The 26,455-nt window shown below is 43.2% G+C and overlaps 1 protein-coding gene across 1 annotated transcript in view; it reads left to right on the top strand.

Moving 5' to 3' along the window:
• The first annotated feature begins 741 nt into the window (after positions 1–741).
• The window catches only part of GSPT1 (G1 to S phase transition 1), an 82,639-nt gene continuing 56,925 nt past the window's right edge, over positions 742–26,455 (top strand). Inside the window, exons 1-2 of the mRNA XM_030211476.1 lie at positions 742–1,280; positions 26,366–26,410. Coding sequence (XP_030067336.1) covers positions 1,094–1,280; positions 26,366–26,410 — 232 coding nt within the window. The 5' untranslated portion in view covers positions 742–1,093. The remainder of the gene's footprint in view (positions 1,281–26,365; positions 26,411–26,455) is intronic.

Genomic DNA, 26,455 nt, shown 5'->3' with positions numbered 1-26,455 from the left:
GGGGTCGAGAGACACCAGGACCTCCCAAAGTTCAGTGTCTGGCTATGCCACTGCTCTGGAGCGATGGAGTTGTCAACTAGTTCCTTATTCAGAGATGCCAAGTTACCCGCTTCCAGGCTGGAGATTTTGGGACAGATTTTGGAGATCTGACTACCTGGGACTTGCAGTACTGATTTCAATGGGCTGGATCAGGCACTACAAATCCCACTGCTTTAGGATGTAAGTTCAAAACCAGGAAGTCTCCAGCCAGGAACTGGGTAACTTAACAGCTCTGCTTATTTACCCAACAAGACAGGTTGCGCCAGTCCCGGGTTGACTCCATTGAATGCATGGATTGGATTTCTAGTCCTTTCTGAGGGAATACAACGGGGGAATCAGAACTAAAAGTCTCTGAACCCAATAAAGTAAACTCAAGACTTGATTAACCTGGCTCGAATGACGGGTAAATTCAGAACTGCCACAAGGGCGACCAAAGAAAAGGGGGTAGAGTAGACCCGTTCTTAAATATTTCCAGAGTACGCTGATGGGACTTGTAGTTTTCTGGGGTTGATGGTGACGGCTAAGTCTCCATTTTTCACCTCCAGAGTACCTGCCAGCTGACGAACGAAGCAATTGTGGACTCTATTTCCCAGCTCAGTTTGGGGCAAAACAGCCTTGGACTGGCGGCCGGAACCGCTTAGTTTCGCGCTGCTTTCTGGGAGTTGTAGTGTCTTGGTGCCCGGGCGTCTTCCCGCATGCAATTGTTGGACGGAGAGGAAAAAACTACCAAGGCCGCGGCTACAGCGCGAAGGAGGAGAGGAAGTGGGGTGTTGCTTGAAGCGGTCAGAGCCGAAGTGCGCAGGGAGCGTTGATTACGTTGCGGCAACACACGAGGAGTCGTTGAGCGAGTGCTGAGTCGGGTTTGTAGTAGCTACCGCTTGTGGGCTCCTGGGCGCCTTCGCCGGCTCCTTTGTCGCCCCGGCCGCGCGCTGGCCCTCTCCCCCTCGCGCCTCCGTTTCCGAACTTTAGTTTTTAAAATAGCCACCTTGGAACTTTTATTATTCCTCTTCCCTCTCCCGAGAGCGAGGTTAAAATAAAAAAAAAACACCCGGAAATGGACCCAAGTGACTCGGCGCCGGATTCGTGGGAACAGGCAGACATTGACGCCCCAGAGGCCCAGCTCAACTCTGCTTTCACCAAGCTCAACGTCAACGCCAAGCCGTTCGTTCCTAATGTCCACGCCGCGGAGTTCGTCCCTGCCTTCCTGAGGCCCTCGGCCGCCTCTGACGACTTGCAAGATGGTAAACGTCGGGCAATGGGGGCCAGTAACATGAAGGGGTGGAGGCCCTGTATTGCGCAGGATGGAACCGGGTTGGGGCTAGTGAACTGTTGGGGCGCTGGGTGTTGGACGGTGCTAGCCTTATCTCTAGCTGGGACACATCTCTCTTTATTTATTTATTTTTAATCATTATGCTATATATTATTTTTATGTGTGCTCATAAAACACTATAATTTCTTTCAGTCACGTTGGTAGGTGGTGACTGTGGCCTTCACTGAAGCATTGGGCAGGCTGTATGTAGAGCCACACAGGGGTCTGATGGGTTTTTTTTTTGTCATTCAGGCAGGTGTGTTTTGTACTGTGAAATATATCACGATGATTCAGTGGTGTTTGTCCAGAGTGAAAGATTTAAAATAGCCATTCTTTAGAAGACTCTCAGGAAAGACTGTCAGTTGAATAGTGTGTTTTCCCACCCCTTTGTTTTTTAATCTTAGATTTGTTATAGTATGCTTTTAATACAGGCAAGAAGAGTAGTGATGTTTATTTTGAGGTGAACAAGCAAGGTTGCAGCTTTTGCTCGTCATAACTAAACGGTGATGAAGAAGAGGTTTGGACTTCTTTGGGTTTTAGGCCAGGTAGTGTGAACTTACATAACCAGAGAATGAAGTAGGACGACCTTGATCAGATAAAGGGGGCAGAAGCTGGCATTAATTTAATGATGTTACAGTAATAGGTTTTGGAGTTTAAATAGGTGTGAACTCGTGCTCTTTTAGCCTGATGATCAGAAGCCTTGTGCTGTTCCAAACAGCGCTCTAAAAATACCGTCCCTATGATCAGAGTTAATGGCATGCAAATATAGGCAAGCAATTAGCTCTGATCATAGGGGGAAAGTGCTGGACGATTTTGTCAAAGCATGTGTTCAGGCACAATCGCCCCACATTGGTTTGACAGGTTGCCACCCCAAGCCTCCCCCAGACAGCGATATGGAGGCTGGAGGTCTGGTGGATTTCCAGCCCCTCACCCCCCAAGTAGGCTGTCACATCAACTCTCATCCTCCTTAGTGGTCTAGCGATGACCTCCCCTCCTCCCCATTACTCCGCCTTCAAAATAGCGGTACCCTGCCCAGCACATCCCAGGATCCACTGGCAGGGCACCGCCATTTTGAAGATGGCACTGATAAGGAGGGAGTGTGCTACTCCCTCTTCCATTGGAGAGGTACAGGGGTGGGGGTGGAGGGCTCTGATAAACCAACAGGGAGGATGGGGTTGGGATGGCAGCCCACTTGGGCCACTAGGGATTCTTTTTTTGGGTGTTGGAGTGTTAAGGAGGCTGGAGATCCACTGGACCTCAAGCCCCCAGGGCCCTCTTGTTGGGGGGTGTCAGGGAGGGGGTTCCTGCCCCCCCCCCCCCCCCGTGTTGCTGTCTCTAGAGGGTGTTGGGGCTTGGGGGGACCTAGGCTACCAGGCTTTGATTGCTTTTGCTCCCCAATTCTCCGCAGATCCTAATGCCAGCTCTGAACTTGCGTAGGGTTTGCTGCGGTAGCAGCGCCACTATTTGGCGCGCTGCCTGCTGAGCATTGGGGAGGAATAGGTAATGCCCTGTTTATTATGCATTTGCATGTTCATTGCGTTCAGATTGGCGAGCACGTTTAGATGCGCTTGCTGGCTCTTATCCTTGGGCGGGAGAAAATACGGGCATTAGTATGGCGCTGTTGGCCACCAGCACCCATGTTTGTTTCTGATAATCGGGGCATCTGTGCTGTCTTGAAAATTACTTTTGCTATAATTTAGTTTGAGATGAATAGAGTCCCCCCCCACACACATATCCAAGTTTAAGGTTCCCAGATAAAGTTTGAGGGGAAACTAAGGTGTTTATTGGGGGGAAAAAACTATCTCTAATATTTTATGGTCATCCTAAAATGCATAATCTTAAGCCTGATTTTCAGGCTGTTAATATGCGTTCATTACATGCATTTGGTCTGAGAACCAGGTCTGCCAGCAAAAAAAAGTTTGGGCATTTTCTTTATAACAAGTTGAAAGTAAAGAATGCAGAGCTGCTATGTTAACTGCTCTAGGAGGAAGGCTTTTTGGCTGGTCCTGGATTTCTGCCAACATCACTCTGGTGCATTATGGGACCTGCAGCACTGATTTCGATAGATAGAATCACGGACTACAAATACTACACTGTTTTGGGATGTAAGTTTAAAACCAGAACCGGCCAAAAAGTCTTCCCCCTTGAATGGGTAACTTGGCATATCTGAGAATGTGTTGTATGGCCTACTGGTTAACATATTTCACTTCTAGCTGGGCAGTAAGCAGTGCAGCATGGTAGCTGTCAAATGGTTGGGCCTATCAGAAGGATCATAACATATAGAATGGCTAACTATAACAAGCTGCAGCATGCTTCAAGCACTGTTTATGTAACTTTAATGAACTGGTCCAGCAACCTATTTTGCTAATTGTTGTCAAAGTCCTTAATTTCCAGTTTAACGTGATTTGCTTTTGTGAAAAATAAAATATACATGAAAGATCAGATTCTAGGAATAATATTTTGTTTGAATTTAGGAACAGTCCCTAAACATAGGGCCTGATTAGGGCGGAGTACATAACTTTATAGTAAAAAAATGTAATTAAATTATTCAATTTAGGAGCATAAAAAGTGTGTGGCAATAGGCAAGGAGAACAGTTAGGAGTTTAGCACTGATTTTCAGTACTAGGCTTATAAATCTAGAGAAATGAATGGCAGGCCTATATTTTATAAGTATTTTATAAGCTCTTAAAGAATTTTCAGCTGAAAATAGGGCATAAATAAAGATAAATAACTTAGCATAAGTTTAGGAGCTCTTTTTTTTTTTTTTAATACTGTACTGTCAGCAGCATGCCGATGACCCCTGCGCTTGCCCTTTCTCCCTTTCTCCCTCACTTTGCTTTCACTCACTATCTTTCCCCCAGCAGTCCCAACCTTTTACCTCTAATAAATTAAAAGCCCCCATCCCTCCACCGCCCAGGCATTCACTAAACCAATCAACCTGCACCCCCACCTCCCAGACAACTGTCAGCCGGTCACGCTACATCCCCCTGCCACCTCCCAGGTATTCCTTCAGCTAGTCATCCTGCATCCCATTCATCTTCAGAGCACTCTGTCATCTTGCAACCTCTTACCCTGTCACGTGGTACACCTCCTAGACACCCTGTCAGTCAGTCATTCTTTATCCCCTTCCCACCTCCCATAAAGTCCTTCTTACCTGGCATCCTGCATGTCTTTTCTCTCTCCCAGGCAGTTACTCAGCCAGCAGCTGCCAAAGAAAGATGGGTTGCTTGTACTTTGCATCCATGGCAGCTCTAATTAACCTAAAGCCATGCAGTGGGTACGATTTGCAGTGGATGTTTCTGCACTGTGCAGCTTAAAGCTAATTAGAATCACGCAAAGTACATGCATCCTTTTGGCAGTACCAGCAGCATGAAATCTCAGCTGGTAGGATTCTATTTTTTAGGTACCAATAGTGGCCTAGTACCTGGGATTTGCTGTGAGCTCTGTCTTAAAGAGATTTTGAGCAGGCTTTGTTAGATTCTTAAACACGATTTTTTTTTGACCCAGAAGTTTTCTCCACACCTACTTCTGTTTGCATTTAATATCCTTCCTTTGTTGTAGATTGCCAACAGTGGCTCATAGCAACTTAAGTATTAATAAAAATTCAAAAGCAATTCATACTTAAGTGTTGTTGGAATCAAAATTGGGATCTGATGCCATGAGCTTTCATTTGCAGTTGCCTAGGGATTGTCTTTCCCTGCTGTATACGCTCTCCTTAACACACTATTCTAGTCATGAATCCTAAGCTAGAGACCATTCAGCAAGACTCCTTCCAGGGCCATGAATCTGACTACTTAGTTTATTCCTAAACAATGATCAGAACTTTCATTTATTATGTTTATACCCGCTTGTTAAAAACATTTCTTGATGCTCCACAAAAAAAAAAATATATCAGTACATCAAAATGCATTACAATAACAATAAAATATAAAGCAGCTTTTTTATGGCATCTGAATAACAGTTATAATATTGACTTATGAAAAGAAAAAAATTCTGTTCGTTCCTCAGATCTAAAGGTAGCTTATTTGATAACTTTAGTCTAAAAACAGAAATAATTCTTCTCCTAGTTGATACCTTTGAAACTACCTTGATAGTAGGAATTTCTAAAAGGCTTTGCTGAGATTATAATGATCATCATGGGTAGTAGTCATTAAACACCTTTTAATTGAGAACTCACTTGTCCATTAACAGTTTTGTACTTGTTTATTTTATTTAAATTTCTTGTATACTACCTGCATGCCCGAAAACTATCAAAGCAGCATACATGGGCATTTAAAAATTACTTGGTACTTAATGGGCAACCAGTGAAGTGCTTTCAGATAATGTTACAGTAGTGAAAATATAGTATGATTAGTAATTGGGCTACCATACCAAAAACGGGTACAAGAAAATCGTGCAAACGGTGAATGAACCATAGGCTAAAAATGCTGCATACTGCCTTAAATGTCAGCGGTCAAGATGACAACTGATGATCCAGAACAATTCCCAAATATTGTGCTTCAACAAGCATCAGAATAGGATCTATATGTTTAACAAGAACCACAGAAATTGGTGCATTTAACTTAACCTCATGGTTCACAATCATTTTATTTTTGTTACATTTGTACCCCGCGCTTTCCCACTCATGGCAGGCTCAATGCGGCTTACATGGGGCAATGGAGGGTTAAGTGACTTGCCCAGTGTCACAAGGAGCTGCCTGTGCCTGAAGTGGGAATCGAACTCAGTTCCTCAGGACCAAAGTCCACCACCCTAACCACTAGGCCACTCCTCCACCCATCATGACCTCCAGTGTTTTGTTTGTTTTTTAATGTTAATTGGTTCACTTTTACCTGTTCACCCTACTATCTCCCCTGAGCCATAACCTTTCAAACTTTTCCTTCTACTTTTCTCCTGTGAGTGTTCTTCCATTTCCCTAATCACTTTGGTCACCTTTCTGTACGTTTTCTAATTCCGCTGTATCTGTTTTGAGATTTCACAACCAGAATTGCATATAATACTCAATGTGCGGTCACACCATGGAGCGATAAGCATTATTATAATCTTTGTTTTATTCTCTCTCCCTTTCCTAATTATTCCTAATGTTTGCTTCCTTGGCCTCTGCCACACACTAAGCAAAGTATTGCCCATGATGACACCTAGATCCTTTTCCTTAGTGGTGACTCTTAATGTGGAACTTAGCATTGTTTTGTTAATATTTGTGTTATTCGCTATATACATCACTTTGCACTTGTCCATATTAAATTTCATCTGCCATTTGGATGCCCATTCTTGTAGTCTCCCAAATGGTTCTTCACTTTCTAGTAAACTGCATGTAACAATAACTTTGAACAATTATGTTTCATCTGTAAATTTGACCACTTCACTTTATTCCAATTTCCAGATCATTTATAAATAGGTTAAAAAGCACCAGTCCTAGTACAGATCCCTGTGGTACTCCACTATTCACATTGCTCCTTTTGAGAGAATTGGCCGTTTGACTGTACTGTTTTCTCTATCTTAACCAGTTCCCAGTCAACAGCAGGACATTGCCTCCTATCCCATGGCTTTTAATTTTCTTAGGAGTCATTCATGATGGACTTTATCAAAACCTTTCTGACAATCTAGATACACTGTATCCACTGCCTCGCCTTTATCTACCTGTTGCATTATTCATGCTTTTAAAAATATTGGTGAGGCAAGACTTCTCTTGGCTAAATCCATGTTGACTGTTCATTAAACCTTGTCTGTCTCTTTAGTGATGTTGCTATTTATAATAATTTCTGCCATTTTGCCTGGCACTGATGTCAGTCTGTAGTTTCCTGGATCATCCTGGAACTTGTTTTAAAAATTGGCATTATGTTGGCTGCCCTGCCGTCATCAATTTTAATAATAGGTTTCAGATATCTAGTAGTATGTATGCAGTTTGATTGTTGAGTTCTTTCAGTACTATAGGGTGTATACCATCCAGTCCCAGGTGACTTCCTGCTCTTCAAATTGTCAATGTGTCCTTTCCATTCTATAGGGAAATGAAAACTGAGCTGAGGTGTATCTGTCTTGGCGTCCTGTCCAGCTTCTCAATAGTTTTTATTTCCAGCAGGTTGATGGACACACTTTTCAGCCTCTGGTTCTGAGTTTTTTGCTGTTGGTCCAGTTGGTCAACTGGTCCCTAGTTGAACTTTGCAGGTAGTTTGAGTCTGCAGAGTCATATCTGAAGGTCTTCAGATCCAGTCTCTGGTTCCCTGTGAATTTACTTCTTCCCTTCCTTCTCCTCTCCACAGTTCCCTGTGGAACTCTCCTTATCAAGCACAATAAGCTTAAAAAAAAGGAAAGAGGTTTGCTGGAGAGCATGGTTCGCCTCTACCCATTAGTTCCGGAGGAAAAAGATAAATTGCAGTTTCCCAGGGTGGGCTCCCTGGTTACAGCAGTGATTAAGTTGACCACCTTGCCGGTGGAAGGGAACATTGCCCCAAAAGACCTACAGAATAAGAAGCTAGAAGGCTTGCTGAAAGAAGCCTTTGAAGTGACCTTTTTTTGGCCTTGAAGTGACAGTGTGTAACTCATTTGTGGCAAGAGCATGCCTGAAACGGCATCAGCAGTCGGCAACAGAAGATGGGTGACATAGCGCCCAGCTGGAAGAGGGGTTGGCCTACTTGGCGAATGCTATTTATGAAATGGGTTACTGCCCGTATTATGTCTGTGGCTGTCACAGCAAGTTGGCGTTGGGAAGCAGATGCAGTGTCAAAGTCACATCTAGCTAAATGTCCTTTTGGGACAGTTGACAGTTTGGAGAAGATTTCAGGAACTTGGGGAAACTAAGCCACAGCAGTTTCCAGAGGATAAGCTGAAGGCCTCTGGTTGTCCATCTTCAGGGGACTCTCAATCTCGATTTTGAGACCGCAGATGATACCAGCCTGGTGGTCATCAGTGTTAGCCTTTTGTGTGAACAGGAAGTCCTCTTAGCTAGAGTGCCCAATTGTACCAGGGCTTTGCAATGATGCAAGGCTGGTCCGCTCTTCCTCCGGTGGGAGGGCATCTTAAGGAGTTTTGGAGACGTGTACCAAAATCACATCAGACCAGTGGGTTGTGGATATTCTTACAGATTGGAGCTTCTCTTTTCTTGTAGCCTTTTTGTCGAAAGGGAACCAAGGCAGTCGAGGCTCAGGCCACTGTAGATTCTTTGCTGGCACTCCGGGACATTGTTCCAGTTCCCCAGACCAAACAGGTGTAAGGAAGATACTCCGTCTACTTCATTGCCCCAAAAGGTCTAAACCGGTGCCTTAGTGTATCCCACTTTTGCTTGGAGACACTAAGAGCAGTCATAGCCTTGGTGCAAGTGGGAGAATGTCTCACCACTCTCGATCTCAAGGAGGCTTTGCCTTTCAGTCTTGCCATGGCTCCAAGAACGTTTTCCAGGGTTATGGTGGGGGTAGTGTCATTCCTTTGGTGCCAGGGAATCAGAGTTTGCCCGTATCTTGACTACCGGCTCATTCGGGCATCATCTTGGACAGCGTGGCGATGACAGACAAAGTTGTCCATCTTCTGCACTCTGATTGGGTGATTAAATTTCAAGAGAGCAGACTAACTTCATCACAGATGCTGGAGTATCTGGGCATTCTGTTTGATATAGCATGGGAGAGGATCTTCAGGAAGCGCAGTAGGTCAAAGCTGGTTCAACAAACTTGTCTTCTCCTCAGTCAAGGCAGGCCCAGGATCTGGGTCTATGTCCAAGTTCTGGGGTCAGTGATGGGAGCAATGGGAGTGGTGCCATGGGCAAGGGTTCATATGCAGCTATTAAAGGAATTTCTTCTCAGCCGCTGCTCTCTGGTGTTGCAGAAGTACGATCTTTATCTTTCTTGGATGTTGGTTGCCAGGCAGAGTATGCAGTGATGGTTGTCACCATTGGAGCTCTCTTTCTGATAATAATGGGAGGTGGTGATAGTGGATGCCATCAGGTCGGGTTGGGGAGCTCCATTACAAGGTCCATCTGGCACAGGGCACCTTGGCGGAACAGGAGTTTCAGTGGTTGATAAATTGCTTGGCGCTTAGGTCAGTGCAGAATGCCTTACGTGACTTTGCTCCCTTTCTGGCGGGGTCGTGGTCTGAGTTTTGATGCCCTACTGCAGCCCTGACCAGAGACACGTCTTCTATATGTCTTCCCTCCTTAGCCCATGGTAGGCCGCATGTTGAAGAGGATTGCATTGCACCAGGGTCGAATAATTCTCATCCCAGTTTGACCACAGATCCTGTGGTTTGCAGACCTGGTTTGATTACTGGACGGGGACTGAAGCAAGGTCCAGTGCTCATGGAAATTCTGTGGTTTTACGGCTTGGCCATTGAAAGGGCTCAGATAGAGGTTATTCTGGTTCAGTCATTGCTACTTTGCTTCAGGCTTGGAAACGCTCTACATGATGTATGCGAGGGTGGGAGGGCATTTGAGGACTGGTGTTTACTGGACGGGGACTGAAAGAAGGTCTGGTGCTCGTGAAGGATCTGTCCCCCTTTGGTCTTATGGCTTGGCCATTGAAAGGGCTCGGTTGAGATACAGGTTATTCTGGTTCAGTCATTGCTACCTTGCTTCAGGCTTGGAAACACGCTACATCCATGATGTATGTAAGGGTGGGAGGGCGTTTGAGGGCTGGTGTTCTGAGCGTGGACATTCTCCCTTCTCTGCTAGTATTTCTTCAATCAGATCTTCAGAAAGGATTGGTGTTGGGTTCTCTAAAAGTTCAGGTTGCGGCTTTGGCTTATTTTAGGGGCCAACTACAGAAGACGTCCCTTACTGCTCACCTGGATATCATTTGATTCTTTCGGGAAGCGGATTGCTTGTGACCTCCCTTTTGAATGCTGTCTCCAGAGTGGAATCTTAATTTAGTTCTTCGCACTCTTCAGAAGCCTTCTTTTGAGCCACTCCGGAAGGCCTCCTTGAAAGATCTTACACTGAAGACAGTGTTCTTGGTGGGTGTTGCACCAACAGATAGGGTTTCAGAGCTTCAGGCTCTCTCTTAGGATCCCTTTCTCCGCATTTCAGAGGGGGGTTTCCCTGCACACGGCTCCTTCCTAACATCTGTGCCGGAGAAAATGGTAGAAACTATTATAAAGAACAAAATTATTGAACGTCTAAACATAGAAACAGAGAAAATGACGGCAGATAAAGGCCATATATGGTTTAGTGGGACAGAATCAACATGGATTGAGCCAAGAGAAATCTTGCCTCACCAATTTGCTACATTTGTTTGAAGGCTTGAATAAATGTGTGGATTAAGGTGAGGCAGTTGATTTTGTGTTTTATAGATTTTCAGAAATCTTTTGACAAAGGCCCTTGTGAGACTCTTGAGAAAATTAAAAAGCCCTTGGATAGAATGCAGTGTTTGTTGTGGGTTGGGAACTAGTTAAAAGCTAGAAAACAAAGTACGATTAAATGGCCAGTTTTCTAAATGGAGGAAGGTGAATTAGCAGCTAATTTAACAATTAAGTTATATGAGCAATTCAAACTGTTATAACTCGCTGCACAACTTTGTGCAGTAAGCATTAAACGGAGTAAGCATGTTTATAGAATTAAGGGGAGAATGGGAAAACAGTCTTAGTAAATCAAGCCCTAGAAGAGCTGTAGCAGATCTTGAAGGAGATCTTCCTCCAGCACCATGCTCTTCAGCTTTGGTGGAGGCAGCACGAGGTGGGGAAGGGGTGAAGGGTCTCAGCCATTGACTTCTGAATCCACAAAGAAAATTTAAGGCCTGGTTTAATATGTAGTGAACAAAAGATTTTAACACTGACTGGATGTGGACAAGTTAAGTTTGTTCTAGCGAATTCTCATATATAGATACAGTGGTGGAAATAAGTATTTGATCCCTTGCTGATTTTGTAAGTTTGCCCACTGACAAAGACATGAGCAGCCCATAATTGAAGGGTAGGTTATTGGTAACAGTGAGAGATAACACATCACAAATTAAATCCGGAAAATCACATTGTGGAAAGTATATGAATTTATTTGCATTCTGCAGAGGGAAATAAGTATTTGATCCCCCACCAACCAGTAAGAGATCTGGCCCCTACAGACCAGGTAGATGCTCCAAATCAACTCGTTACCTGCATGACAGACAGCTGTCGGCAATGGTCACCTGTATGAAAGACACCTGTCCACAGACTCAGTGAATCAGTCAGACTCTAACCTCTACAAAATGGCCAAGAGCAAGGAGCTGTCTAAGGATGTCAGGGACAAGATCATACACCTGCACAAGGCTGGAATGGGCTACAAAACCATCAGTAAGACGCTGGGCGAGAAGGAGACAACTGTTGGTGCCATAGTAAGAAAATGGAAGAAGTACAAAATGACTGTCAAATCGACAAAGATCTGGGGCTCCACGCAAAATCTCACCTCGTGGGGTATCCTTGATCATGAGGAAGGTTAGAAATCAGCCTACAACTACAAGGGGGGAACTTGTCAATGATCTCAAGGCAGCTGGGACCACTGTCACCACGAAAACCATTGGTAACACATTACGACATAACGGATTGCAATCCTGCAGTGCCCGCAAGGTCCCCCTGCTCCGGAAGGCACATGTGACGGCCCGTCTGAAGTTTGCCAGTGAACACCTGGATGATGCCGAGAGTGATTGGGAGAAGGTGCTGTGGTCAGATGAGACAAAAATTGAGCTCTTTGGCATGAACTCAACTCGCCGTGTTTGGAGGAAGAGAAATGCTGCCTATGACCCAAAGAACACCGTCCCCACTGTCAAGCATGGAGGTGGAAATGTTATGTTTTGGGGGTGTTTCTCTGCTAAGGGCACAGGACTACTTCACCGCATCAATGGGAGAATGGATGGGGCCATGTACCGTACAATTCTGAGTGACAACCTCCTTCCCTCCGCCAGGGCCTTAAAAATGGGTCGTGGCTGGGTCTTCCAGCACGACAATGACCCAAAACATACAGCCAAGGCAACAAAGGAGTGGCTCAGGAAGAAGCACATTAGGGTCATGGAGTGGCCTAGCCAGTCACCCGACCTTAATCCCATTGAAAACTTATGGAGGGAGCTGAAGCTGCGAGTTGCCAAGCGACAGCCCAGAACTCTTAATGATTTAGAGATGATCTGCAAAGAGGAGTGGACCAAAATTCCTCCTGACGTGTGCAAACCTCATCATCAACTACAGAAGACGTCTGACCGCTGTGCTTGCCAACAAGGGTTTTGCCACCAAGTATTAGGTCTTGTTTGCCAGAGGGATTAAATACTTATTTCCCTCTGCAGAATGCAAATAAATTCATATACTTTCCACAATGTGATTTTCCGGATTTAATTTGTGATGTGCTATCTCTCACTGTTACCAATAACCTACCCTTCAATTATGGGCTGCTCATGTCTTTGTCAGTGGGCAAACTTACAAAATCAGCAAGGGATCAAATACTTATTTCCACCACTGTATATATAGTATGTTATAGTAGGCATTTGAACTAAAACTCAATACAAAAAAAAAACACACTGCCTCATTCTCTCATCCCAACACAATACGAACAAACCCACAAATATGAACACCCCAGACTACACCCTCCCTATCTCAGACAGCCTGAAAATCCTCGGCATTACTATCGACCGTAACCTTACACTTGAGAGCCAAGTTAAATCTACAACTAAGAAAATGTTCCACTCAATGTGGAAACTCAAACATGTGAAACCATGCTTCCCGAGGGAAACATTTCGCAACCTGATACAATCAATGGTACTAAGCCATGCAGACTACCGCAATGGAATCTATGCGGGATGCAAAGAACAACTCATAAAGAAACTTCAGGCCACTCAAAACACAGCAGCCAGGCTTATATTTGGAAAAACGCGATTTGAAAGCGTCAAACCCCTCCGAGAAAAACTACACTGGTGACCAATCAAAGAACGTATTGCTTTCAAAATCTGCACCCTGGTCAATAAAATTATCTACGGCGAAGCCCCGGGATACATGACAAACCTCATAGACTTACCAACAAGAAACACAATTAAATCAACATGAACATACCTAAATCTCCACTACCCAAGCTGCAAAGGACTCAAATATAAATCAACATGCATCCAGCTTCTCTTACATAAGTACACAACTGTGGAACGCAGTACCAAAAGCCGTGAAAATAACATACGACCATATAAACTTCCGGAAATCACTAAAAACCAACCTGTTCAAAAAGGCATACCCTATCGGCCCAACCTAAGTGCCTAAACCCTGCAACATAACGAAACCAAAGCTTGTAAAAGACACTGCATAATTCTTCCTCTCTACGATTCCCCAATCTATGTATATAAAAGGCACCTCCAACGTTCCAATGAAGCCTCAAGCCAGAAACTACAGATATCCGGTTTGGCCTGCAGTCAGTGTAGCTCCACCCTCGCGTCAAAACGCCTCCTCCCTGCCCATCTTCAAAGCCCTGCTCAAAGCCCACCTCTTCAATGTCGCCTTCGGCACCTAACCACCATACCTCTATTCAGAAATCTAGACTGCCCCCACTTGACACTTGACATTTCGCAATTTAGATTGTAAGCTCTTTTGAGCAGGGACTGTCCTTTGTTAAACTGTACAGCGCTGCGTAACCCTAGTAGCGCTCTAGAAATGTTAAGTAGTAGCTCCGCCCTCGCGTCAAAACGCAATGACGTAGAGGGCGGGGTGGGCCTGCAGTCACTGTACCTCCACCCTCGCGTTAAAACGCAATGACGTAGAGGGCGGGGCGGGGAAGGCACAACGCACGAGTTCCACGGATTCTGTGACAGCAGCGGCGAGTCCCACACATTCAGTGACAGCAGCGGGGAGAGCTCTGCGAACTTTAATCACAAACTCGCAACCAAGTGACTGAGGGAGGGAGAGGGGGGTGTGGAAATCGGAAGGGAGGGGTGGAGGGGGGGTCTGGAACTCGGGAGGGAGGGAGGATGGTGGGGGGGATTACCTTGCTAGCGCCCGTTTCATTTTTATCTGAAACAGGCATTTCTCACTAGTGTGTCTATAACACATGAACCTTATCCGACCATAACATCTCTTTGTATTTGTTTTCTCTACCGGAAATGGCGAACGCCTTACGGTACTATGTAAGCCACATTGAGCCTGCAAATCGGTGGGGAAATGTGGTATACAAATGTAACAAATAAAATAAAAATAAAGTTATGCACGTTTTTGAACTGCCGTCATATCAATGGTAACGTGTAAAGGCAAACATATTTTTAGTATGTTAAATTAAGTAGCTCTAATGTGGTTTTTAAAATTAATTTGGAAAATATTCTTCTGTTGCTATACAATGGGTTCTTAACTGTTCCATTTATAATGCCTCCACTTCCATAATTCTTCAGGAGATGGCAGCACTGACATGCTACACATGTTTACTTGTTCTTTGAAATCTCTTCCTTCAGCGAGAAGTGTTTGTACATTATATTACAGTATTGTGATCTTATATCCAGTAACTACCTACGAGTTCAGTACATGTAACAGTAAGAATCTGAAGAATTCTTCAGAAAGTATGCAATACTGTATCTAACGAGGACCATAATAAGTCAAAGAGTCTGAAACAAAAATCAGTTAAGGACCTGTAACAATTTTTTTTAAAAAGGAAAGTCTTCAGGGTCGGTGTGAAGAAGCTGTTTTGCTATTGTTTGTGAAATGGAAGCATGCAGTGAGTACTTGGTGCGATTTAAGCAATGTGCCATGATAGAATTTCTGACCGTTGAAGGAGTCCCTCCAATTGAAATTCACCTCTGCGCGCAGGTTGTTGTTACATTGTTGATGTGAGTACTGTGCATTGCTGGGCCAAAAAATGCAAAGATTGTGAATTGGGAAGGGTTGATTTGTGTGATCAAAAATGAAATGCATGACTGTGACAGCAACAAATGAGTCTCACATGAATCCGGCCTAATATGTCTATCTAACCACAAGCTTGATCGTGCTTTGTTTTAATGAGAGAAACTGTGACTGCAAGGAACTGCAGTGGGGGGGGGGGGGGGGGGGGGGAAATAACATGCCATTAATCACAATTGCAAAGTTTAATAGAAATGCAGCACAAAAAAATTAAAGAATGAAAAGTAATACAAATATAAGAAATACAAATTGAAAAATTACAAATTAAAGAATCTAAAATAGCATTTAGAATACTATAAACAGCCTTAGGGCCTCTTTTTATCAAACTGTGTTGGAGGTCTCCAGTGCGGCAATGCTGACAAAGCACCATTCACTTTGAATGGGCTCCATTGGTATTGCTGCGCAAGAGCCGCTAGCATGACTTGAAAAAAGAAGCCCTTAGTTTTCACTGCCTACTTCACAAAAGAAAGCCTATTAAAAATGCATTAAGGATCTCTGATTCTAAGAGACCAGGCCACTCTGGGCACCTTTTATATAGGGGCACCCTCAGACTAGAAGGTCCCCAAACAACTGCCCTCACAAAGTTTCCTGGAAGAGGTTATTTAAAAGAGGATGTAGAGACAGTCACCATTTTGAAGCCCGCATTGAGATAGATCTAAAGGCCATGCTCCGTTCTCGAAGGCTCTTGGTGCTTTTTTTTTTTTTTTTTTTTTTTTTGATTGTTTGATTTGTAGTTTGTAGCCTCTCTGTTTGGCTTTGCCTTAAGGCTAGAGGATCTACTGATTTGCAGTGGGACTCCTATCCTATAGAACTGTATCAGGATTTGGTAATGACTACTTTAAAAAGGCGCTCTGAACTCAGACTCTTTACCGAGCACCTTCAAGAGAAGGGAGTTAAATACCGTTAGCAACATCCTTTTGCACTGACTTTTTATCTTGAGGGAAAACTTCAGCAAGTTCACATGTTGGGGGAGGCACATTCACTTGTTGAAATGGATCCACCATCAGCCTCCTTTATGGGAGGAGCTTCCAGTGCTAAAGACCTGCTTAATTGGCCCTCTTATCCTTGGTGGCAGAGGGCTACCTGTGGCAAGGGCTGTCTTAGCATTCGGGAGCTCAACTACCTGAATTGGATGCTACCTGACTTTTTATATTTTTGCTTGGCTGGTGTTCATTTGAGGATCTAGATGGGCTACCTTTATCACTTTTGGGGGGGGGGGGGGAAGGCAAAGGAGTAGTGTATGCAATAAGACACTTCTATGCTCTGTGAAGAATGATGATGTATACAAAAAGGTGGTCTTTATTCTGTAAGTGGAAGACTTGATATGGCACCTTGTTTCTGCAAGATGGCTGCCTCAGGAGTCTTGGTAACATCAAATATGTGGACCCATATAACGTATGCTGAGAATGCAGTAGTCTTTAAAAAGACTGAGTGCACTCCTAAAACATAAGTCTGGTACAGCAACATACAGAAGTGTCTTGTTGCATACACTACTCCTTTGTCTTCCTTTTATGTTCGTATTGTTCCTGTTCTCCCATCTCAGTGGTTTTCTTTGGGGGTTATCATTTTTTTTGGCCCTATGACTGGGAGCTCTGTTGTATTTTCTTTTTCTGCAGTCTTAATAGCTATTGACTGCTGGGATTCACTTTTGCATTTTCTTAATATAAGTGTTGTGAGGCATGTACCTTGACAGCCACTCTGCCCTTTAGCGGGGCATCTATGGTGTGCTTTTTCGCCTTTGTTGGTCTTGGGGAGGGTTGGGTGGGTAATGGGGTCCAGTCCTTGCTCTGTTTGTTCTGTGGGGGCTATGTATTGCTATTCTTAATTAAGATTTTGCTAGTTTGCTTCAATTTTGATTTTTTTTAATGCATGTCTTTAAATGTTAGAGATCTTAACACACCATGAAGCGCAAATTGCTCCTCAAAGAAGCAAAGTGGTTGGAGTACGGTATCCTGTTTCTACAGGAAACTTATCTACTTTCCAGGCATGAGTATTTGCTCACTAATAGGTTATATTTGGAAATTGTCTTGGCCTCTAACCAAGTTTGCCCAAAAATGGAGGGGGTGGGCATCCTATGGAAGGATTGATACCCTTAGAAGACTTGTCGGAATGTCTTGGATAGATAGGGTCGATTATGTCTTATTGATAGTTGAATTAATGGTGAATTAATGGTTTTCACTTGATTAAATCTCTATACACCCAATCAAGTGCAGAGAGATTTCTTTGAGTGAATTACCATTCTGTTGACTAAATGTATTGAAGGAGACCTGATAATAAGAAAGGATTTAAACCTGACCCTTGACCCTGAGGTTGATAACACTTCCATTACCATTACTTGTGCAGTACCTGAATAGAGTACAATTGCATAAATAGATCACACAGTGGGGGTTAATGGATATCTGGAAAGTCCTACATGGACCAGAGCGTGATTACACTCATTACTGTGCTCTACATGGTGCATATTCTCATCGATCTGTGGCTGGGGGATGCTACTATTTTTCCTCTCGTTAGTGAAGTAAAGATTAATTTTTCGTACCTGGTCTGACCATGCCCCTATAGGGGTGGCAGGAGAAATTGTCTTGTGGTATTTGGAGGTTTCCTGATTCATTATTATGTTCAATAATTTTTTATTAAAGAAGTTGCAATTTAACATTGTAATTGAGTCTTATGTACAATCTTCTTTATCATATTTCTTGTTAACTTTAACCAATTCTAACACCAACAACTATGCACTTTTATTATTATTATTTCCTGATTCATTATTAAATGACCCACTAATTCACAACAGCTTGAAAAAGATATGAAAAGGTTTTTTCATTTCAATGATACCCCTGAGATCTCTCCTTGGGTATTATGGGAAAGCCTAAAGTTGGTCATGTAAGGTAGTCATCTTTCTGCAAGCTCATCCCCATAAAACTACTAAATAGAAGGAACACAATCTTAGGTAGATTATTGAACACTTGGGGGGACTTTGTAAGGGGAGTCAGGCAACCCCCTACTCAAGCTGCAGCCCTCATAAGGCCCACCTTGAGCCTCATACTCTGGAAATCACTATTATTCAAGAACAGCTGCAGTGTACACAGCAAGAATATTATGAATATAATAGCGGGTTAGTTGAGTACTGGCCTATAAATTAAAGCATTTGACCTAGTGGAATCATATTGCATCTTTATTAACACAGGTTGGGCAGACTTGCTGTCAAGTGAGAGAGATTCATCGGGAATTTTTACATTTTTATCTGCTCTATACACCAGAGCAGGTTCCCTTGGATGAGGACATTTGTCAGTTTTTGACGAGGGTAGAGTACTTATGTACCAGTTTTGGCCCCTTCTGAGTAGGACATATCTGCTACCATCACTACTGATGATGTCCTCTGGGCGATTAAGAGTTTTCCTTCAAGCAAAAACACCCGGTCTTGATGGCTTTAGTAGTGCTTTTATAAATGCTTTAAATGGTTATTGGCTCCAGGGTTTGCCAAAGTTTATAACTGTATAGATGGTACTTCCATCTATACAGTACTTCCGCATTCTTGGTGGTTAGCGGCTCTGACACTGTTGCTTAAGCCGAATAAAGATCCCCAATATTGTGGTTCCTACTGACCTATTTCCCTGCTGGGGACTGAAGAAAGACTAAGGAGGCTAGGGCTTTTCAGCTTGGAGAAGAGACGGCTGAGGGGAGACATGATAGAGGTATATAAAATAATGAGTGGAGTGGAACAGGTGGATGTGAAGCGTCTGTTCACGCTTTCCTAAAATACTAGGACTAGGGGGCATGCGATGAAACTACAGTGTAATAATCGGAGAAAATATTTCTTCACCCAATGCGTAATTAAACTCTGGAATTCGTTTCAGAACGTGGTGAAGGCGGTTAGCTTAGCAGAGTTTAAAAAGGGGTTAGACGGTTTCCTAAAGGACAAGTCCATAAACCACTACTAAATGGACTTGGGAAAAGTCCACAATTCCAGGAATAACATGTATAGAATGTTTGTACATTTGGGAAGCTCGCCAGGTGCCCTTGGCCTGGAATGGCCGCTGTCATGGACAGGATGCTGGGCTCGATGGACCCTTGGTCTTTTCCCAGTGTGGCATTACTTATGTACTTATGTAAAGTATTGATGAAGATACTAGCTACATTCTTTAAAACTGTACTTCCCCGTTTAATTCATGCTGATCAAGCTGGATTTATCTGCAATAGGCAAACTTTTGACAATATCCTCGGATGCAGAGAAGGAGTTTGATAGGTTCTTTTGGCTCTATTTTGTTTGAGGTCTCGCGAAAGATAGGCTTGTTGGGGCCTTTTCCACATTGCATTCAGGCTCTTTACAGACTACCTCTGGCTCACCTATAAATAAATGGGTCTTATACAGCATCCTTTGAGCTGTTTTGGGGTACTCGCTAGGGTTGTGCTTTGTCGCCCTTTTTGCTCTTTCTGTGGAGCCTTTGGCTGATACAGTTTGCGATTCCCCGTAGCTTCGTGGGAGCCAGTGTGGGGGCCGGGGATATAAGATTATGCCATTCGCAGATGACATTCTCCTTACTCTCACCAGCCCTCAGTCCTCGCTTTTCGCACTTATGGATATCTTAGACGCATATGGTCAGGTTTCAAAATCAAACCCTCAGTCCTCGCTTTTTGCTCTTATGGATATCTTAGATTCATATGGTCAGGTTTCAAAGTCAATCATCAGAAATCTGAGATTCTTAATATCAATTTATCGCCAGTGATGATTGCTCCCTTGCAGTAAATGTTCCTTTTTCATGGGCCAAGGGGTCTATTCATTATTTAGGAATTAATTTTGCTTCCAATTTAGCTGCAGTCTATCAGTTAAATTTTCCACCTAAATTATGGGAATTACTAACAGAGTTAGACAGATATGATGCTTTGCAGCTTTCCTGGGTAGGTAGAATTGCAGCTCTCAAGATGACACTGTTGCCCAAATTTCTTTATCTGTGGCCATTCCCCTCCCTATCCCCAAATCCTTTTTTTATACTCTTAATAAGAAAGCTTTTGCTTTCATTTGGGAAAAAAAGGCCCCCTAGAGTGGGTTGGAGGATTCTCTATCAACTACAAAGAGATGGGAGGGATGGGGTTCCTCACTTTGAGCTTTATCATATTGTAGCCCTTCTCCAAACCATAGCAATAAGGCAGCGGGGGGGGGGGGGGGGGGGGGGGGGCGGAGACTCTAAGCCATGGTTACTCATTGAGCAACACCTGGTGGGGGATGCTGCACTTTGGGCCCTTGCGTGGCTTCTGTTGACCCTACTACTCTGGATAGTGGCCAATATGGGTGGCTTGATTTGCACTCCCTTGGAGGCCTGGATTAGGTGTAGAGCTCAAATATTCCCTGATTGACAGTACCGTTTGCGCACACCTATTTTATATGCTTCTGGTTTTGTTATAGGGTGGGGGGAGTGATTCTACTTATCAGCATTGGGCTGCTTTGTCACTTCGTACATTGGCACACCTATAGGAGGAAGGGGAATTCTTTTCTGATTTAGACTTACAAGTTGAATTTGGGTTGCCTGACCGGGATGCTTTTCATTATGCCCAGTTGAAGGATTTTCTCTCTTGTAGAGCCAAAAGTGAACGGAGTCTTGCTGAAACAGAATTGTAATGTGCACTGTGCTCAGGTACCTGAAGGGGTGGGGTTTCTAGGCTTTATAAAGCGCTTTTGCATAGGGATCAACCATTACCCTCATATAAAATGCGGTAAATAAATCCTAATAAATATATAAGTGGGAATCTGTTATAAACTGTCATTATGATCCTCGGAAATGGAGTAAAATGTTTCAGTATGTTTAAAGTGTGTGTGTCAACCCCACTGGTGAAAAATGGGTACTAGATGTTTTACCAGTGCTGAGGATCTGGATCTCCTGAAGCAGTGGCTGATCCTCATGGATAGTCATATCCTTTCTAGTTTAAGGTTTGGCCCTTCAGTGGTCTGATTGAGGCCCAAGGGCTACTAAATGTCATTAGTCACTCTTCTGAAGACCTGCAGAAACCCCGTCATTATTGGTCTGGAGTGTGTTTGAGCGCTGGTATGCAGAGCATGGGCTTTCACATTAGCAGGTGGATTTGCCTTCATGTTTGGCTTTCCTGCAGGGAGTGCTTGACCGGTTTATTTTGCATCCTTACTTTGTTTCAGAGAAAAGATGCTTCTTTGACTAAGCAGGTGAATATTGCTTTGCTTTTGCATGTCCCTTGATGTGTCCACTGGTACCATAATAGCATCATAATCTTGTCCTGAAGGCTTTAGTGGGTCTTTCCTTTGAACCCTTATGGCAAGTGTTGCTGAAGGATCTCGCATGGAAGGCAGTGGTTCTGGTGGCTGGCTCTTAGGCCAGTTGAGTCTGAGTTGTAAGCCACCTTGTGCAGGGAACCTAATCTTTTTCTGCTGGCTCAGTTTCTATCTAGATGGTACCTTCCTTCTTGTCTAAGGTGTTTCTCTCTTCCACATGAATCAAACTTTCTCTTTTCCACCATTTTCCAAAGGAAAAGAAGGGGACTTGTCCAATTTGTGAAGAACCTTTGCTATTTCATACGGTTCTGATTTGCTATCGGGAGGTCATAAATCCTGTCCAGTTGGCTTTTTAGGCTTTAGTGGGCTGTGCAAAAGGGATATGTGTCGGTCCTCCTTGGCACAATCGATTAAGGCTGCAATTGAGGCAGTGTACATTTTTAACCACAAGGTGGTGATGTAGGGTCTCAGGCAACCTCATGGGTGGAGGCCAGACTGGAGCTGTGGCACTGGAGGGTATTTGTAGAGTGACATTGTGGTTCTTCTACTCATTTGTTAAGCACTACAAAATTGAGATCAGGGCCTTTTTGGTAGGGTGATTCTGGAAGGTCCTTGTCTTCTACACCTCAAGGTGAGAGGACTTTAGTACCTCCTTGGATGTCTGGATGGATGTAACAGGATGAAAAGGAAGCTAACATTTGCAGGCATATTGTTCTTTGTCTCTGGTTATCTCGGTGCCACCTCAGCCTTGTTAAGTACATATCAATGTAAACTATCTTGATATCCTTTCCATTATTTTTCCATTAACAACATGGAAGGTAAAATTTGTTCTTACTTGCCAGTTTTCTTTCCTTGATTCCTTCTGGATCAGTCCAGTTGCCACCCAAGAAGACTGCAGCGAATTTCAGGGGGTCTCTTGTAGTATCTGCCTTATACTCGGTTACCTCTATAAGAATTTTACCTCTGTTAAAGAGAGTTCCTTTTGTGTGGTTCTGTGTATGTGTCTTTTCATGCATATCAGCATTAGCATAAGCATATTGACAAGTTCCAAGCTACACCATTCCTTATGGTGCGGGTGATGCTTTAAAGTTCAGCCCTGTGCCTCCATCTGCTGGTAGGATTGGTCTAGCAAGAATCAAAAAAAGGAAAATAGCAGGCAAAAACAAATTTTACCTTCCGTGTTGTTAATGTAAAAATAATGGAAAGGAAATTGAGAGTTTAAATTGATCTGTATTTAGTAAGGCTGAGGTAACATGGAGACATCCAGAGACAATAAAGAACAATAAGACTGCAAGAAAAATGTTTTTTTTTTTTCCTAGAATGGAGTGGGCAACCTGTGGCCCATCATTGAATTTTATGCGACCCACGAGTCCATGAGAAGTATATACAGAAAATGTCATTAACCAAAGTTTTGTCTATTTTAAATACTGTAGTTTGTAAATGTTTTCAGAATAGCCATTCTAGCTGCAGAGGAGGAGTAAGAGGGATCTGGACCTCCTGGCAATAAGGGGTCGTGCCCCCCCCTCCCCCCATCCGACAGAAATTAGTGGTTCTGTATCTGTCATATTTCTAAAACTCACTCTAAACAAAAACATAAACAGTCATTAAATCATGCTAGTGCTGCATCTCCATCTGGGCTATAAATGTGGAAAGATCTGCATATTTTCTTTTCAGTTGGGAGACACCTGTTGGATGATGATCACATATGTGACAAACTGCATACATGACCCTCACAAATGTTTGACCTGACATAGTATAACAGTTCTTATAAATTAAATGTAAACAAGCTCTGCATCCCCCAAAATTCAACCTCTCCCAACAGATGCAGATCAGAACTAGTCACCATACACAAAATATTCTGTTCTCATGTCATTTGAGCAATAGTAGCATAACTCTCCAATAGCAATAAAAAATGTAACTCACATACATGTAGGAAACATATCATACAACAGTAGCACTAATCCTATTATTCAAACAGTGAGAACACTACCTATGAATAGACAGCCCTACAAATACACACTGGACCCTAAAACACCAACACATTTACTACATGTAAAACAGAACAAGTGGGACTGGTACAGAGTTCTACACAGAAACTAAATACAAACAGAATACCAGACCTCAGTTACATGCAAAACACAGGCAGACCCTCAACCAATTTAGAACAAGGGATCACAAATAGAATATGAAGAAAAAAACTGAGAAGTCAAACTTAGCATGTATTGCAACACTGAAGAAATAAAAACAAAAATGCATTTCCTCTTGTATACAACACATTACAAAGATATCTGAGATGCGTATTTTCCAAAGCTAACATATTCAGTTAATAAACCTAAATTAAAACACTCTTTTCTACCTTTTTTTTTTTTTTGTCTGGAGATTTTTAATTTTCCACCATGCTAGTCCCAGTGTCTCTTTTCTTCCTTCCTGTCTGTCTTCTACTCTTTTTTTTCTATTGGCTGTTGCTCATTTGTTATTTCTCCTCTCTTCCTGTATTGTTCCTTTCCCTTTTTGCTCTTTCCTCCCTCTTTTTTTATTTTCTTCATCCTCTTTCTCACCCTCCAGCTTTCCGTCTCCTGTCACCCCTTAGCTTTCCCATTTCTGGTCTCACACCTCTCTTTCTCTTGTCTGCTTCTGGGTCACATTCCCTTCCCTCCACCCCTGAGTAAGCATCCCTCCTCTCTTTCTTTCTTTCCTTCCTTCCTCCCTCCTCTCTAGCTACTGTCCAACTTCTCACTTCCTTCCTTCCTTTCCTGTCAAGTATCTCTGTACAGGTCACCAGCAGCAGCAGCGATTCACATAGGCTATCTGCCAGCGAGCCCTGAGCCTGCTCTCTGCCTTGTTCTGCCCTTGCGGAACCAGGAAGTTAGGTCAGAAGTAGGTGGGATGCAGCACAGAGCAGGCTCTGGGCTCGATGGCAGACAGCCATTAGCCTGTGTGAATTGCTGCTGGTGACCTATATAGAGAAATGCTTTAATTTAGACCTCTGGGGGGGTGGGGTTGGATATAGAGGGAGTACTGGACCCAGGGCCAGAGGAGGGTGCTGAGGGAGGGGAAAGTGCCAAACCTGGGAGGGAAGGGGGAGAGAGCCCTGTGCTGCTCCCCCCACGTGTCCAACATTTGTTGTGAGCCCTCACCCACTGCCCATTTTCTCAAGTAGCTAGTCTGCCCCTATCTAGCAGTTTGTTTCCATCTTTGTTAGTTAAATTTTTGCTTATTTACCATAGGTGGTCTATTTAACTCTGTCCATTTCTGGTTCTGACGTTATGTAATTTTGCCCACTAAGGATAATACTGACATTCATTTGGCTCTCTGTTTATAAAGGTTGTTCACCCCTGTTGTAGAACTTCAAAATATTAGGAGCACTACTGTACATGACATGCAGTGTTCATTATTTGCTGTCTCTTCCTGCTGTGGAAACAATAGAAATGTATAAGGTCACAGATGAACAACAAAGCGGAGCCAAGTTTCAGAAGGAGCAATTTTATTCAGAGACCCAACACTGCCCGTGTTTCAGCAAATGCCTGTGTCGGGTCAAGTAGAATCACAGCACAGTATGTCTTCATGTGAAAATCCTCACTCCACAACAGATGAAGATAAGAGAACAAAGCTCCCCTTATCAAGAGCGAAACAGAGCTTCCTATATCGTGAACCTTGGAACTTGGTTCTCTTATCTTCATCTGTTGTTGTAGAGTGTGGATTCTTGTGTGAAGACATACTGTTCTGTAACTCTGCTTGACCCCTGATGCAGGCATTTGCCGAAACATGGGCCGTGTCGGGTCTTTGAATAAAATCACTCCCTCTGAAACTTGACTTTGCCTTGTTGTTTCCATCTGTGGTCTTATACACTTCTATAGCTTTGTGTTCTATTGTGTTGCTGCTTCCCTCTGATCTGCCTGTCTTCCTGCTGTGGACCAGGAAGTTTTCATCCCACATACTTGTCTATTCATAACATGCTGGGAAAAGCAGGTGGGAGTAGAAATGGGGATTTCAAGATGAAGTCCGCCATTGTACTTCTGGTCCAGCCCCATCCACAGAGTGCCCAGTGAACTTTTTTTTCTTTGTTTTCCATCTTATATTTATTAACACTGCAATAAAAAATACAACTTAGCAGTCTAAGGAAAATGACAAAATCACTTTTTGAAAACAATGGCAAGATTCATAACACAGAAACGCATCATCTTATCAAACATTGATAAAGCCCTTCTTATCCTAGCAATCCCCATCCCCCTAAACCTATCCCAGCTCTCTCTTTTAGGAATTCAGGATTTTACTACGAGCCGTTGGGGTCAGTGAATATCAAAATGGGGCCCAGGTCCTGCAAAACAAATCTCCATTCTTAGATGACTGGTCCAATATTCCTCGACGTTCCAAATAGCACATGTGAATCATGGATGAGTTCCAGTGCGCAGTCGTCGGGTGCTCTGAGCATAACCACAGTTGCAGGATTATTTTTTTCGCCATAAGAATAGAGCGCTTTAAAAAGGCCTTCATGCCTGCTGGAGCTTGTCCTTGAATACCAAAACAATTAAATAAGGGTCATGTATGCAGTTTGTCACATATGTGAGCATCATCCAACAGGTGTCTCCCAACTGACAAGAAAACATGCAGATCTTTCCACATTTATAGCCCAGATGGAGATGTAGCACTAGCATGATTTAATGACTGTTTACATTATGTTATAAATCAAGAAAAACACTTGTACAGCAAAGCCAAATGAGAAATTAAGGAGACATAAAAATCCCTTCTTCCAACAGGAAAATTATTTAAATCAGAAGAAATTACATAGTTATAGCTATAGTTCACTATGTGCAGGGTAACTTTAAAAGGAAATGTCTTCATATTTGTTAACACCTATTTACCAGTGGAAATCTCTTTGGAAATTACCAGTCAGTACTTAGAAAGCAAGTTCCCTAAGTTGAGGGCAATGTAGTGAACAACAAAGAGAATAGCCATCCATTTTAATATGTATCTTGTGTTTTCAGATGCACTTGATTCTTCACGAGAAGATAAACCAGTGTCTTGCGAAGGTAATTTTTTTGTATGTGAATTTTTTTCTTCATATTGAAATTCTC

Source organism: Microcaecilia unicolor, chromosome 8 (assembly GCF_901765095.1).
Source record: "Microcaecilia unicolor chromosome 8, aMicUni1.1, whole genome shotgun sequence".
Classification (NCBI taxonomy): Eukaryota; Metazoa; Chordata; class Amphibia; order Gymnophiona; family Siphonopidae; genus Microcaecilia; species Microcaecilia unicolor.
Note: the sequence above shows the minus strand (reverse complement) of the source record. Positions and strands in the feature narration are given on the sequence as shown.